The sequence below is a fragment of the Cololabis saira genome, chromosome 3 (genome assembly GCF_033807715.1).
Source record: "Cololabis saira isolate AMF1-May2022 chromosome 3, fColSai1.1, whole genome shotgun sequence".
Taxonomy (NCBI): Eukaryota; Metazoa; Chordata; class Actinopteri; order Beloniformes; family Belonidae; genus Cololabis; species Cololabis saira.
In genome coordinates, this window is record NC_084589.1 from 14,936,363 (window position 1) to 14,953,261 (window position 16,899).

The 16,899-nt window shown below is 44.2% G+C and overlaps 1 protein-coding gene across 1 annotated transcript in view; it reads right to left on the reverse strand.

Moving 5' to 3' along the window:
- znf407 (zinc finger protein 407) overlaps window positions 1-16,899 on the reverse strand; it is a 177,950-nt gene that overhangs the window by 38,619 nt on the left and 122,432 nt on the right. Inside the window, exon 9 of the mRNA XM_061716334.1 lies at window positions 11,174-11,352. Within this exon, the coding sequence (XP_061572318.1) occupies window positions 11,174-11,352 (179 nt within the window). The remainder of the gene's footprint in view (window positions 1-11,173; window positions 11,353-16,899) is intronic.

A 16,899-nucleotide genomic window follows, 5' to 3' on the forward strand; every position in this document is an offset into this window, starting at 1 on the left:
ATCTATCTTTGGATCACAGCCCTGCGGTCTTTCATCACCTTCCTCGTGTTACGCGTTACAGGACAGGTAGGAGGGAAGGTGAAAGTGAGGCGCAGGTGTATGTATGAAGCATCCCCCTTCCACCCCTCCGCTCCCCTCCCTCCATCGCCGCGGCGAGGAGGGCAGTAATTACTCTAGTGTCAGCGTTGCTGGGTGCGACTCCTCCCCCGGCAAGGGGCGTCGGGCATCCATAACCCATCGTCCTGCCATGGGGTAAACGCCGGGCCATCCATCACCAACCCACTTGACAAATACCTTCCATAATAGAAGTTTATTTTTATGGGAGGCTGAATCAAGGACTTTCCCATGCATACAAAAACGTGTCAGAATTATTTATGGCTTGTGCTGAGACGCACAATATGTCATATCAAAGTCCCATCCCGCTTGCCGGGGCTGCTGGAAGCTGCCGGCGCCTGGCCTGTCGATATCTCCGCTCTCTATCAATAATGTGGAACACCGCCGCGATAAGCCTCAGGATTCTGAGGTCATATTTGACACACACAAGCGTAAACATTATAGGAGCTGATGCATACGCAGGCATCACTTGTACACGTGCGGAAATCTCACACGGGCCGACAGACATAAATGTGTTTTCCAAACGCTTCTGAAACACACATAAACACACCGGCTCTGAGGGAAATGCTAAAGCGTGGACTTGACATCGGATTGTAAATTCACAAATGCGGCCACATGCCCACACATTTGTGCACACGCACACAAACACACACACACACAAAAATAACAGAGGATTGTAAAATGAGTGTTATTTCTTTCCCCTTTGGTTTGTCCCTTAGGAGTGAAGCAATCATGACAAACAAAGATGCCCACCGGGCTGAGAGTGACCTGCTGCGCGGCGGGCAGGACTGTTGACTGCCATCTGTCAGTCAAAATCACGTCCAAGGTCGGGCGGAAAACTAAACGGTTTAGAGACGCACGGGGCTGATCTATCCGCCGCGTCTCCCTGTATTTCTGTTAAGTACATCCATGTGTGATAAAATAATCCCTGACAGGGTTGGACAAAAAAAAAAAAAAGAAGAAGTGAAAAACATAACAACTTAAAGGAAATCCCTCTGCAGCAGCCTGCGAATCTGAGAGCTGTCAGTCAACGTGAGTGGCAACCCCTTGTGCCCAGAGAAACTGCAATAAATTGGGTTTCCTGATAAGGCCCCGGCATCAGCGCCACAACGTCGGACGGAAAAAAAAGAAGAAGAGGGAGGAAAAAAAAAAGCAGAAGGGAAAAAAAAATGAGCTGCTTTTCCGTAGGCCACTTGAGTGCTGTCAGTCACGGTGACTGACAGGCTCACATGTCGCCAGTGGAAAGAGCAATGGAGGGAGGAAAAAAATAGATTAACGCACGGAGAAAGGAACAGTGAGGGAGGAGAGGAGAGCGACAGCATTAAGCCTGGCTGGGGGAAAATGAATAAATATGATAAATATGATAATTGAAATCATGAGATTTTAGTACTTGGTAGTGGATTCTGCCATGCGCCCAAAGGGATTAGTCCTTCATTCACTGTCATTCCCAGCCTTTCTGTCCTTTATGCACAGACACATATGGAAACACTGAGCGCCCACGCAAATCCACACAAATACATACATTTAACAATAATGATCGAATCCTACCGGGAGGATTGTTCTGTGTGTAAAACTTTGTGAAAGTAGCCGTCTACAAAGCCACTGGCAAAGAAGTAAAAGAGAGAGGAAAAAAAAAAAAAAAAAAAAAAAGGAGGGAGAAAGAAAAAAACAGCAGTGGTAGCAGCGGGAGAACTTTGTCCTGTGAAGACAGAAGATGTATGGCTCAGGGGAGATAGTAGCAACAGTAAATGATTACCTTTTTACAAACTGGGTCTTTGTAATAAAATGCGTAGGGGGGGAGTATTATCAATTCAGCCGCCTGGTAAAGATAGCATTTCTGAAGCCACGGCGCGGCTGATCACTATCTGGAGAGGAGCCTGAATCTGTATTCCTCGCTGCGAGTCCAGGAGGGAGCGGGGTCTGAGACCTGCTCCTGTGTGTGTCGGTGCATGTGGGGGGAAGGAAGTGTGTGTTTCGCTGAGAGAGACATCCGTTAAGGCCTCTTATGCCCGCAGGCCCAGCCGTGACAGAACCAAGATCTATTTTTTTATACACCTCACAAACAGAAAGGAAGAGAGAGAAAGAGAGTGCATGCACAAAAACACACACGCATCCACCTGAAATCTTGTAAATGTGCAAACGTACACACTCAGTCCTTGGGGCAAAGAATATAAGACTGGAGAGGAAGTTGAGTCTGTGTGCCAGGCTGAGATCTTTTTTTTCTCTTAGATGGCTGATTTTGGAGGAAGACGCTGACAGATGACATGTGCGCACACTCAGAAACATGCCCGCTCTCTCAAACAACACACTTGTCTGATAGCAGTCAAACAGAGTGGAGACAACACAGAGGAGACAACAGACAGAGAAAAAGATAGCTTGGCAGAGCTGAGCGGCTGGCCCAGAGTCACATCACTCACTCCTCACGCGCAACAAAAACACATCACTGAGATGGTAAAAAAAAAAAAACACGTCACGGGAGCAGACGAACCTCGAGACGCCGACGGAAAGGGACTGATGCAGAAGGGAAGATTGAAGGGGGGCAAAAATGAGCAGATAGTTGAGGGGAGATACTGGTGTAGCCCGGGGTGTTACTGCACGCCGCTGAATTGTGGGATGTTTATATGAAACGGGCTGACGGTTGACGTGACATACGTGCGTGTGCATGCAGGTCTTTTCCTGCGAAGCCTCTGGGTATCAGGTTTAAAAGGTGAAATAAATACCTTCAGTTCTGCACTGTAGTGGCACAGTTTATGTTGTCAAACGTCAGAGGACGCCACAGGTTTTACGCCACGAGGCTTTATCTGGGTCAAATTAAAAAGTTTAGTTTATGTTATGGCAATGATAAAGGTCTTAATATACAAAAAAACGTATTTTCAAAGAAAAAAAAAAATAAATCCCCTTGAATTCAAAAAAACTAAAAAACTAAAGCTAATTGTTTATTTGTAGAAAAAAAAGGCAATCAAAGCAAATTAGGTTTGCAGTTTAAAGCACTTAAACTCGGCTATGTGGTGGTTTATGAAGGCTAAAAAACAATGAAGCAAGTATGAATAAAGGATGGATGGATGACATCCACCCAATCACACGATGACAACCCAACGCTGGCTAAACCCTCAGCCTGGGTTTGATCTAAACTCCTCATGCACAGCTCTGTTACAGAAACACAAAGGTTGTTTTCTCTCTCTCTGCACCCCTTATTATTTCTTCTTCTTTTTTTTTTCCACAGGTGTCATAAAAGATTTCATGGCGTGTGCATATGTGGGAATATACCACACCCCTTCTGAGTACTAATTTACCCTTTAAGGTTTAATCTCCCTGTGAGTGGCTTTTCTCGCCTTTTAATTAGGCTATGGGGAGTCGACAGCAACACTAAACGCACGCAGACATGGAGTCGCGCGAGCAGACTCATTCTTGCCACCTTCTTCACACGCACAGGCGCACGCAGCCACTTAGATGCCGAGGAAACGGTCGCAGACTGGAGATGCACTTCGGCGAGACAGTCCTCATCAAGCCTCGGCGGACCTCCTTCACACTCTGGCTCCTCTCGCCTTCACCCGTCTCCCAGACAGGACAGGCCAAAACGGGAGGGAGAACAAAAAAAAAGAAAGGAGGAGGGAAAGAAAAAGCCAGATATTTTGAAGTTGGGGGAGGATGAAAGGAGGTGCTGGTGGTGAAGGCATTCATCTCTGGCCAGCTGCATTAAGTCACATAAGATTTTGGCAGGTTCCCGGTGATGCATGCACTCACTGAACACAACTAACTAATTTCCTCCTCGACACACACACACCCAAATCAAACCCACGTTTCTGACCACTGTGAACAAGTCCACTCTGCCGCTGGTTAGTCTTGCTCTAACTTTTCTAATAACTGCGATAAAACCCAGTAAAAAGTCCAATGTTTTCATCTTTTCTCTGTGGGTGGTCTCTAATTACAGGCCCCCTTCTCCATTTATGAGTATGACTATTAAAACGACACTTGTTAAAGAATTAACGTGACACCAAAACTCCTGTATTCCACTTTCTCCCTCTTTTTCTTCTTCTGCATGCAAAACACAGATTTTTTTATTTTTTTTACCCCCCCAAACAAAATTGAACACTTAAAGGGGAAACACAACAACAGCAGTCGCGATAGCGGCTTGTTATGGTGGAAATAAGAGGCCGCTTAATTGGGGTCTGATAGTCTAATGGGCAACCCGTCTGATTACCAACTCTGCACATTGGCTTAAATTAGCCCGCTGATGAGAAGCCAGGGGATTCAATTATGCTGAGGAAGAAATAAGGGGCCCTAATAGGCCACTGTATCAGGAAACACGGGACTGGGCCGGGCTAAAGCGCTGCTAATTGGTTGTTTAGTTTAGAAAGTTGAGCCTGTTTGCAATTAGAGATGCTGACATATTTGGAGAGCCACCAAACAGGCGACACATGGAGAGGGAGAGGCGAAGGAGGGGGAAGAGGGACCCTGGCACAGCAAATGGGCCAAAGGTCACGCTGGAGATCTCAGCAGAGCGCTGCAGCCAATGAGGCTGGAGATCAGGGAAAACATGTTTGTGCTAAGACGCCGTGCTGCTCTCAGTCCGGGTCAAGACGGGGCACGCGGGGTCGGAAAGTTGTAGCCTGACGTCGTCTCTGCACCTGCTCCATTAACTGTTTCGTCTTCCTGTTTTGACCCTTCTCATCGATAACTATTTCTCCCTCAGGTAAGGTAGCGGTTTCATGGGTACGAGTGTTTGAACTGATGGATAAGCAATGCTACATTATGGATGAGGCGTCTGCTCCCACTTTCACTGACCCGTCCTGTCACATGACACTCACATGTTTATACAGCATATTCACATGAGGGAAGAGTAGCAGCAGATACGTCTTTGTTATATCTTTTCATAAAAATAAATAAATAAACACTGCTAAATCCTTATAGGGGTGTCTAAAATAAATTGTAACTCATATAAATGGCTATGGGGAAGCAGTGCATCAAAACAAAACTGGTGCCAAAACTGAAGAAAAAGAAAAATATCACAGTTGAACCCAGATCAGGAAAAAGGAAATTAAAATTTTCTCTACATGTATTTTTTTGTGCCTGGAAAAAAATGAACCAGCAACCCAATGTCCACCTTGCTGCATCTGCTGCACCTCAAAGCCCTCAGCTTTAACATCCATCTATAAGAGGCACCAACCGGCTTCTCTGAACACAGCTGTGAATTCAGCCTTTAAAACTGAGCTGTTGTATTTTGGTCCAAAAATGTCATGAAGACCTCAGAAAAACTGTTTCTGGTTTTCACAAAAGGGCATGAAAGGGCATAAAACAGATTCTACCTTTATATTTTCTTTTGCTCGACGAGGCTGCGGCCTACATAAGTCAGCTGCAACATAAGCACAAACCAAACCCAACGGTGTCACTGCAGCACCGGCGTAAAGCGTATCATCTGTCATCAATCTGCCTCATGTTTTCAGATCGTGACATGAGTTGTCCAGAGGCAGAGTTTGACCCAGTCTCACAATGACACCATTCCCCCGGTCATTATTTACTGTACTGTGATATAAATAAATAAAGGCCTGTGATGGTCTTAAGGTGACACCAACACAGTGCAGGCGTCACTCCGTGTTCAGGCAACAAAGAGGACAGTTTGTTTGACGTCGTCAGTCGGCGCTCTGATTAGCCCGTAAGTAGCTCAGAGGAGAGCTGTGGACGGATGCCGAGCGGATGGAGAAGGTAGCGGGGACTGGGATGAAACAAAAGAGCGCTTGTTGCGGCTGATGTGTGATGAATGCAGCCTGTTGGGGGAGTTTTCACGCTCACTGGAGCAGGTCATTACGCAGGAATTGCTGCCTGCTCGGCCCAGACTGGCCCTGGATTGGTTTCCTGAGATGCAGCTGATTGTGTTTTTTTCCATAAAACGCATAGCTAATCCTAAAAAGACTCACATCAGTTGTCCTCCTCAGTTCTCCAACTGGGTTATTTAAGGGTGGGATTAAGGGGGAAAAGAGGGATATGATAGGGGAAAGGGATGCTCTCCTATGTGGGAATTGCAATAATACAACATCAGTGGGTCGGTTAAACTTTGTAACGGATACTGACATAAAAAGGCTGACGATCAGGCTGTGGTCAGTTGTTTTCAGGTCGTATTTCCTGGGACCGGGCAGATATACTGGACGGAGAGCAGAGCAACTGTCACCTATTATTTTAACCTGTTCACCCCTAGGGATTTTGAAGGTGAATTTCACCTGAACAGGCCTATCCAAATTAAATCAACAATATCTCCACAATTATAAGGACAATATGTATAATCTTGGTCTCAATGGATAGGTAAGACCTCACAACATACATTTACAGTGTCAGAAAAATTGTGAATGTTCACAAGCCCGAGCAAATTGTGATAAACCAAAGAAAAAAAATGGAATTTTCTCGTCTAATTTTGTTTAGTTTGCACAGTGGAAAACACCATGATAGCAATGCATATAATTAGAAAGATACCACTGCCTGGATTCAGCAACTCCTTGACTACAACTGTACCAAGTTACACAAGAATAGCTTAAAGCACATAGATTTTATAAAGGTTTTAGTGTGGATAGTACCAGGCGGACTCTCTATTTGGGCACTTGGATACCTATACTGTGCCAAATGTGTTAAATGTGTTTTTTACCCTTTTTGAAGGGAATATGGCTATAAAATACTTTGATGATACAAGATTAATGTAAAATCTCAATCCAAACATCCCTGCCCTCTGTGCAACCCGGTACCGGGTCCGACGGGGGGAAGGGGTTAAAGGGTATTAGTAATCCTGGAAAACCTATTTACCGTTTTTTATTATTTACTAGTAAATACAAAAAATCAGCACAAACAGCAGCACAATTTTCCATCCTTGCTCTTCAAGACTTGACAAAATTCCGAGCAGGATATATTTTTTCATTAATGTCCATCATGTGAACGCGACATAAGGAGGGTGACAAAGTTTTATCACCAACGCTGATGACTTGATGTCCCATCAGTGTTTTTCTAAAAACTGTGATGCATTGTAGTTGTCGCCGCCCCCCCCCGCCCCCTCCCCCACATGGAAACATGTCACACGCAGCACATTGTTATTAGAAACAGATGTTGATTTTATCGCCCGTGTCTGTGGCTTCTTTCACGGCGTCGACGCGGTGTCATATGCTCTCCGATACCGGGACGCATTTGCATGACGCACACACCTGTCGTCCACAATCTCACACGCCCCTGTAACACAATGTGCAAGCAAAACTCACGAGAGTAATGTTTCATTACATGATGAACAGAAGGTGAGAGCGAGGAGGGGTAGCCGGAGAGGCGCGCAGATGCATAACTTAAGTAAAAGCCATCCAAACCCATATTTGTTTACAGATTTGGTTAATAAGGAGGAAAAATATATAAGCAAACAAATGAATTTGCCTGTGGTTATAACTGTGTATTAAGATCATCACTTACAAGGCCGGGCCTCCTGTAGCCCTCTACGGTCGCTATCCATCATGCGTTATTATGGAAAACAGAATCTGCATAAAGCAGCAACAATTCCTTGAAGAAGTTTATTTATTTATTTGTTTTACCTTTTAGTCATTAAGCGGCACATCCTCAGTCGCTGCTAGCTAATTACGACGCGTTTGAGCTCCATGCCCCTGAGGTGTGTAATTATAACCTTGCTTGAAAATTAGGGAAATGCTTCACAATTAAAAATAGTGGAATGAAGATGCCCTGACAACACTAATGGCGACACATCACCTGTGCGTGCGTGTGAGCTTTGGTACGGAATAAGACATTAGGGTTGTTTATCGAAGGAAGCCGCTGCCCGGAAAACACAGCCGACCTCGCTGGGAGGAGACGGGAGAGAGGAGAGAGGAGAAGGGGAAACTTGAAGGAGTCATGACGCAGCCGCGGCGTTTTTAACTACAAAGAAAGTTGGTGACCGGCGCTCTGATATACCGGTAGCTCCACCTCTGCCGAGATCACACAGGCACATATTCCTCTGCTCCGGGAAGACAATTGCCATTACCGTTTTATTAAAACGCGTCCTATCGGCAACAATTTCCCCTCACGTATGTAACCTCCTTTTTTTCCCCTTCTTTTTTCTCCTCAGATTCTAATCATCATTCCCCTCCATCGCTTGCTGGGCCTAATTCCCTCTCTTCCTCCGTTTGCAAAAGGACCTCTTCTTTCATCCTTGGGAGAGGCTTTAATTTGAAGTGCAATGCTGAATAAAGAAGGGAAGACAGCACGAGAAAGGGAAGAGGAGGAGAGTGATGTGGGAAGACAGAGCGGCGGCGGAGACGCCGGAACGTCAATCAATCCGGCGCGAGGGGCTACAAGGGCCCGTGACGAGGCTGCGTTTGATCTGTGTCTTTCAAAGGGGGAGTAGCGGGAAGGGCCATCACAGACGATTTGCCTCTCGCTGCCGGCCCTGATGCCACTCTGACAGAGAGCAATCACAAGCAGGTTAATTCAACATCTACCTTCCTAATCTTTTTTCCCCCCGTTTCCTTCTCTTGGTCTCTTTCTGTCTACTTAGATGAAGAACTGCTCCTACCTCCTCCACCTCCGCCTCCTTTCCCCCATCTTTTTAAAAGGGGTTTGGCTCACAATTACACTTTTAGTGTCTTTTCAAATCACATCTTATCGGAAAACCTTGGTCAACACGGGGTTAAGAGATTTATTTATTTAGGAAACTATTTGAACCAATTTCTTTTTTCTGGGTTAGGAAACATCATCAGCCCTTTTTGATTACTTCTTTTCCTTTTATTCTTTGATTCATATCTGGAGTGTCGTGTGAACTGAATATGTATTTGAGTCAAAATGATATTATAAAATATGCTGCTTTAAGGTGCCATATGTTGGAATAACGCAGTAAAAATAGCTCCACTAACTTTCTCGTGATGTGCTGTTCACATTTGGTCTGCAGTGGTCACGCACACAGTAGACGGCGTGCTTTTAATTAGGCAGAAACCGGACAACAAGTTTTCTCTACATGAGTGAAAGACGTCAGATCTGACCTTGGAACAACCACCCCCCCTCAGGTATCGCGATGACCAAGCCAAACATCCTCTCACTGGGATAGGTATTGTTCTCTTATGTGGTTGAACAGATCAAACTTGAGGAATGAAGAAAAAAATAAAATAAAATACATAAGATCTGTGTCTGCTTTACAAAAGGTCGAGCGTGCGTGAGGACAGACGGAGGTGACGGGAACTCAAGGGTTAAAGGGCTGAAATAAACCTAAAAGCTGCTTTGGTTAAAGGTGAGAGGCTACAGAGAATATGGGAGAAAGTGTTTTTAAAAGCACTCCAAGGTAAAAAGGTGGAATACAGAGGTTAGCAGGTGGAAGTAAAGGACACCGAGAGAGGATCCTTAAATCTGAGAAAAGGAAATTATACCGAGCATAAGCCCAATTCAGACATTCAAAACCGCAAACTTTTCAGAGTCAGAACAAGGACGCAACCTTTAACTATTCGGTTTCAGCAGGGAAACGGACAACGGAATGACCACAAAGCAGCAGTTTTCCACTAATGTTCCTGCCCGGCCTCTTTCCTTCCGCGCTCCCCTCCAGCTCTCCTGCCTTTATGTAAGGTCAGAGGGATAACAGGATAAAGGCTGTCCTCTCTGCTCCCCTGAAGGACAGCCACTCCAGCGATTGGATTTGGTGGCCTTCAAGGACAAAAGACAGACACCGGGACACAAAGGAACCAATAGAAGAAGAACAAGGTTTCATCTGTCACTGCGGCCTGAGTGATTGGCAGGGAGGGACGGGGCGTCGCTCTTTGAGCTCTGCCTCTTTGTGGCCAGACGCCTTCCATCAGCGGTGAATAACGAGACTCCATCCACTGACACAAATGTACTCCGAGAATCTGGACGATCTGACCTCAGGGGAATAAAAGGAGCTGACTTCAGCCGCAGTCAGGAGGTTCCTTTCAGAGGGGGGACTTCAAATGTTGATGGGGAGTTTGGTGCGTATTTGTCTGTGGGTGCGGATGTTGCTTGAGCAGGTGGAGGAGCAGCGTGGCAAACTGGACCAAGTAACGTGATAAATTTAATATACTGAATAAAGGACACTTCCAAAACTCTGACATGGAAGTTGGGGAAACTCAGAAATACCAAAATATAACCTGATGTGTGATTCCTATAGTTTATGCAATTGAAACAACTCAGATGTTCCCAGAGATTTTTCATGACATTGATATGTATAAATGACTATGTTTACAGTCAAAATTTGGGTTGTTGCTAATATTCCGGTTATTGAAACATTCAGAATATTCCGTTTACATGTGTGAGCAAACAGGGTTATCCCTGTATACATGGTAATTAATCATTTGGGATATCTGGATCAAACCAGCGACGCACGGAGAACGTGATGACGCAATTAGCGTCATTTCCGCTTCTTCTTCCTGTATCCAAATCCAAAACAAATGCTGCTTCGTGAAACTTTTCGCTCACCTTCTTTTAAATCTCGCTATCCCGGTACTTTATACCGTCTACAAATGCAGAAATGTTCATATCCTTCATTACATTTATAGTGATTAGTCTCCTGCTCACTCCAAAAGTGTGACGTGGTCTTGCGTTTCTCTGTGTTCATAAGAACGTCCTGGACTCAAAAGAACAAGATTCCTTGCGAAAAGAGCATGCACAGAAAACAAATTCATGTTCCGTTTGATGGGGATATCCCGTTTGGCGTTTATATGACCAAATAATCGGGTTTTAAAAGGAGTAACCCAGAAGTCATATTCGGTTTTTAAAAACCCGAATATGAGCAAATTCGGGTTATTCAAAGGGGTTATTGGTGTTTACATGGCCGTGCAAAACCGGGTTATTGCTAATATTCGGGTTTTAAAAGGGTTATTGACTGCATGTAAGTCAATGAAGGAAAACTCTTTCATTATTTTTCATAAAACCATACTTCTGATAAGAACGTGTTCATGACAGCGGAGCGAGGATATCAGAGATTCTGTAGTGGACACACAATAACGTCATCCGAGGTAAAGAACCCGCACCGACAACAAGCCGGCTGGTTAAAACCCCAGCAGAATCCTGGGTAATAAGAGGACTGGGGATGTTAATGAAGCCTTACCTGCATGTAGGTAGGCGAGGTCTGGGTTCTCGATGTCCGAGTGACTCTCCTTCAGGTGGTTGCGGAACTCCATGGGAGAGTTGGTGGCGTGGTCGCATTTGGGACAGTTGTACATCTTCACGCCCTCGTGCTTCCCCGTGTGGAGAATGTGCTTCCGGATGTTCTCCGCACAGTTGGATCTACGCAAGTCAAGTCACGGTGAAAAGAGAAAAGGAAGAAAAATCTCTTCAATAAAAGGAAAATGAGAATGAGAATGCATGATGAACTGTTGCAGCTTTTCCCAAGTAAAGTTGGTCCTACTGACTTTTCCTTTTTTAGTGATGATGACACACAAACACGCACATAAAAAAAATAAAGAAACAATCTCTCCACTGGTCTACTCTGGTACGTCTGTGTTAGATGTTTTCCTGCTTCATCTGTTTTGGTTCAGCGTGCCGGGGCTAGTGTGCCACGCTGAACCTCCAGCTCCTGGAGACATTAATAGATATGTGTGAGGACATCCGTTATTCAGTCTGGATTTTGTGCAGCTGTGAGACAGGTACAGGATTAGTGATGTATTATTGTGTGTGTGTGTGTGTGTAAGTGCGTTTGGGAGTGTTTGGACTGGTCAGATACTGCAGGCCAAGCAGTGAACTACTGCAGGGTTTAGGATGTAACGATGTCAGCTCGGGGAGTCACACACGACCCTCTGCTGATTAATGATGCTGCCTGACCTGCTCTCTATCCAAACCCACCCCTACACACTCACACACACACAAACACACACACAAACACACGCAAGCTCTAAATGCTCAAGACAAACATGCACATACATACATACTGGATACAGACATATAGAAAGCTCAGTTTGTGTCAGAATAAAAATCATAAATCTCTGACATTACTGCAAAGAGTCCAGATACACAGACTCTAAACCATGAACACAGACATGCGCTCACATATAATACATCATGCACGCAAGCATGTGTGGTGCGGGGCGCAGTTTCACACACACCATCATCTGTTGATGGATGGGGCACTCGTGCTCAGTTTGGACGTGACATTCTCGGACAGTATAATACGCAATTACTCTCCCTTATCACCTTGGCCGGGACAATAAAGCCTCACAGTGCCATAGCTCACGCCAGCCAAGGAGAGAATTTGTTTTCACTTTTGCAGAGACACCTCTCTCCATCACGGGGCCACATTCCGGCCCGCTTCCACTGCAGCCTTAAAACAAAAGGGGGAAAAAAGGAGAGGAGGCCCCTCACTGGGCAGGGCACATGTTTAATAAAACACACGAGCAGCAGCCAGTGGTCAGCACCAAGCTGGAAACTGCTGAGACGCTGCAATCTCAACAAAAGACTTGGACAAAGCATCTCTGATGGCTATACCTCTATTTAGTGGTTCTTTTAATTCTACTTTTTGTTTTTTTTAATAACATAATAACAAACCATCATTGTCACAGGTCATACAATTAGGTAAATACAACCTCAAACAATATCAGTTCTTTGTACCAGCCATTATTCAAGGAAAAAGAAGCAAGAGAGAAATTCCCACATGTTTTTTTCCTAAGTACTTGTTCATCATTTTGTTCAGTTTCTTTAAGCCACTGGCTCTGATGCTGCAGGTGTGATTGAACTCTCCTCTACAGACATCTTGCTGCCAATGCTGAAGGACCTAAGCTTCCTCAAGAGGTAAAGTCTGTCGTGTCCTTTATTGTAAACAGCATCAGTGTTGCATCTCCAGTCCAGTCTATTTTTCAGATGAACAACTAGGTATTTACACTCCTCCACCACCTCCACTTCTTCTCCCATGATGGAAAAACTATTCACCTCAATCCTGGCTCTGCTAAAATCCACAATCATGTCCTTTGTCTTGTTCACATCCAAGATGAGATGATTGTTGGTCCACTGGTTCTACGTACTCAGTCTCTTCTCCATCACTGACACACCTCACATCTTGAGGTGCGTCTGATGTGGTAGGAGTCAACAATGGAGCAGAACCAAGATCTGTGACGGAGATGGAAGATTAGGTGTGACAGGGACGCCATGGGTCAGAGGACGTGGGGGGGGCGGGGGGGGGGGCTAGAGGCCACTACCTCACATGGTAGTGGCCTCTAGCCCCGTTTACACGTAGCAAAAACGGTGGTGTTTTCATGCGTTTTGGCCGTTCGTTTACACGAAAACGGAGCTCAAAGTCACCAAAAACGATCATTTCTGAAAACTCCAGCCAAAGTGGAGATTTGCAAAAACCCAGAGGTGGACAGAAAGAGTACAAATACTAGTGGTCAAAATTTACTCCGCTACAAGTAAAAGTAGCTCAGTCAAAATATTACTCGAGTAAGAGTAGAAAAGTACTTGCTTTTAAAGGTACTTAAGTATCCAAAAGTAAATGCTTTTAAATTTACTTTAAGTAAAAGTAAGAGTAAGAGTAAGAGTAAATTTCTTATTTTCCACATCAGTAAATTACTATATTTTTTCTAAATTAATTTAAGGATTCGTAAACTATTGTTCCTGAGAATGAACTCTTTGAAACCAGCTGCACTGATGTGCTGCTTTTAGAACCACAATGTTATATAAAACCTGTAGAAACACCAAAAACAAATCAAATGAATGGGATCATAAGAGGACAGCAGATGATGCAGTTTATTAACAATCATGAACTGAAACCAAATGAACCTGCACCATCCAACTAAGTCTGGATCCCCCTCAAAGACCACTGCTTTACAAAAAACTACATCTCTGCTTTCAATAACTCAATGTTGAAGTCACTTAACTTTACAGGAAGGACATGCACCAGTAGAATATAGCAATATAGAGCATAACAAACTGTCTCCCAATGTCTGTCTGAGAGCGTACACTGTGATAGGTCTCCTCATTTGACAAAAACAGCTTGTGTCCAATAGGATTTTAGGGAAGAAGAAAAAAGAGCAGACCTGAAAGTAACGAGTACTTTTCAGCCTTCCTAGAAATTTACTCGAGTAAAAGTAAAAATATTTGTCTTGGAAATGTATTCAAGTAAGAGTAATAAGTACCAAAGAAATCTAATACTCAAGTAAAGTACAAATCCTCTGGATATGTACTTAAGTACAGTACTCAAGTAAATTTACTCCGTTACTGTCCACCACTGCAAAAACCCCGTCTTCACGTTTGCTTGTAAACACAAAGAAACTGACTTTTAGGCTTCAGAATGTCACATTATGCAATAGAAACGTCACCAGCGTCATGAGTGCGACCTGTGTTTACAATTTGTTTGGCCACCGTCAAAATTTTCTTGTATTTTACCTGTTTTATATTTTATACCTGTCACTCCAAACGAAAGATTCTCCTTCATCTTGGAAGTAACTGGAAGTTACTCATGTCATTTGTTGACGTTTTTTTCCAGGATTCTGATTGGCTAGCATGACTTTATGCTTCTCGTTACACTGCCCCCTGCAGGTTTGTCTGCTCATAGCACCTTAACAGAGTATTTATGCGGGTTTGTGTAAATTATGGTATTTTTCAAAACGTAGAGGGGGAAATATCAATTTTTCTAAATACCCGGCTATGTGTAAACGTGGCCTCATTCTTCTTTACAACATTCCTTTGGTTCATTGAGTTTTTTCAGCATTTGCTTATTCACAGCTTCCTTAAGGTCTCAACCGCAGAATTTCCATTGGCGTGAGATCTGGACTTCAGGTCTTGATTCTTTTATGCTGGGGTTCGGGTCTCGGTCCCGTTGCAAGAAATCAGTTCCACGCGACAGGCTTTTTTTGTCAGACAGATGGCCTCTTGAATAATCTGTTACACACAGGAGTTCATGGGCGACTCAGGGGCTGCAGAGTGCCCTGGTCCTGCAGCTACAGATACCAAATCACACCCCCCAACGCTGGTCCTTGACAGTTTTTCTAAGCCATTTCTGCTGAAACTCAAATGAAATGCAAATGATCATGTCAACCGGGGCTGATGATTAATAGCACCTGGCTGCAACGTAAGTTGGATTCATATAGCAGCGTCACATCCGTCGTTTGCATCCATCGTCTGCGCCCATCATCGAATTGTGGGTTGCATCCGTTGTGTGGATTCCATCAAACTTTGCTCAACTTTTTGACACTTCAATGCACCCGTCAGCCAATCAGGTTGCGACTACAAAGCTGGAGCCTAGCCAATGAACTCATACAGGGAGGGTGGTCAATAGTGAAAGAGGGTCATTTTGAACACACATCTGAGGAAAATGGAGGGAAAACTCATCATTGCCATCTTCAACCATGGAATTCCCCTGCCTGCACCTCTGATGAACACCCAAAAACTAGTGTATGCAGAGCACCAGTGGCCATGAAGGCAGCGTTGGCCAGAAGTGTCAGGAACACCCTCCAACATGCGATGGTGCAATGCTGCTGTGTGAATCCAGCACTCTTACCCTCTTGAAACCAATGGCAGCAATAAGAGGGTACTTTATATTGCCCAAATCTGTCTCTCTTTCTCTTTCTTTTTTATATATGGCTCATTTTTTGTTAAAAAAATAATGGAAAGGTGAAAAAAAGTATGACCGGTTGATTTTTACTGTTTTAATATAAAACACTTTAGGATTAAGAGTTGGTTCTAACGTTGCACAACTGCATATGCAAATAAAATATTCATTAAGTGCAGAAAAACAAGCATAATTTTAAATCTTTAAAAACCAAGGTTAAAAAAGGCCTTAATATTGAATAAACTTGGCAGGTTAACATGGACTAAAGAAGTAGCGTAAACATTAAATATGACAAAGACCTGATTTCAAACCAGTAGATTTATACAGTTCCGTCTGTAACATCAGCGTCAAAGGCACTTGGCGTAAAAAGCTTGTCAATTATATTCAGACTTAGAGTGATACACGAGTGTACGTGCCCTTAATATCCATCAATATGTTCTTATCCAACAAATGGCCCCACATTCATTGAGATGACTTTGTTATCTGCCGTCACTAACAAAACTATAAACAGGTTCACAGACAAATAACAGCCATCTGTTGACTCTACTTCAGCCTAATGAATAACTGAATTTTAAACTGTCACTTGCTCATAAATTAACGCAAATGATGCCGCTAAAGAGAAATGCATTTAATGCCGAAGGTGAACTGATCTCTTATTCCAAAGCAGGAAGCATAAATAGATAAAATTTGAAGCAGAGCTAAAAGGCTCTACAGAGAGCGCGGGTGGATTCCTAGGGGGGCCGTGCTATCTCTCAGATATGGTAATGGTGTAATTGTCATATTAAAACAACACAATGTGCGTTTAGGAGTCAGCAGGTGCCACAGTTAGTGAAAGCCCACACCAGCCCTCCTACTATATGCTGTATTAATTAGTCCAACACGGTTTCGACGTCCTCCCCCACCCATGCCCTCACGGTGGGATTCAGCAGTACGAACACTCGACGGATGCATCACCTCTTCTCTGCCACTTTCTGTCTCTCTCCTTTATTTCATCCATTTCCATATTCCTCCTCCCCAAGATTGTATGGTAATGGGAGAGGTGTAATTGAGAGGCACTTCGTTAGAGGAGCTTTAAATGTGTTTCTTTGTGTGTGCAGAGGGTAAGGGGGGGTAAGGGGGTGCGTTTGGATCATTTGTGCTATTTGGGTCTTATTCTGCAGAGAACGCCCGGTTACCATCATTAAGACCTCCCCCTCCTCCCTCTGCTCTCCCTTCACTTTACACGGCTGCAGACCTCCCTGGCATTGACAGTAAGTGTGCCATCCTAAAAGCCGCCGTCCCCCCGAATTGAAACT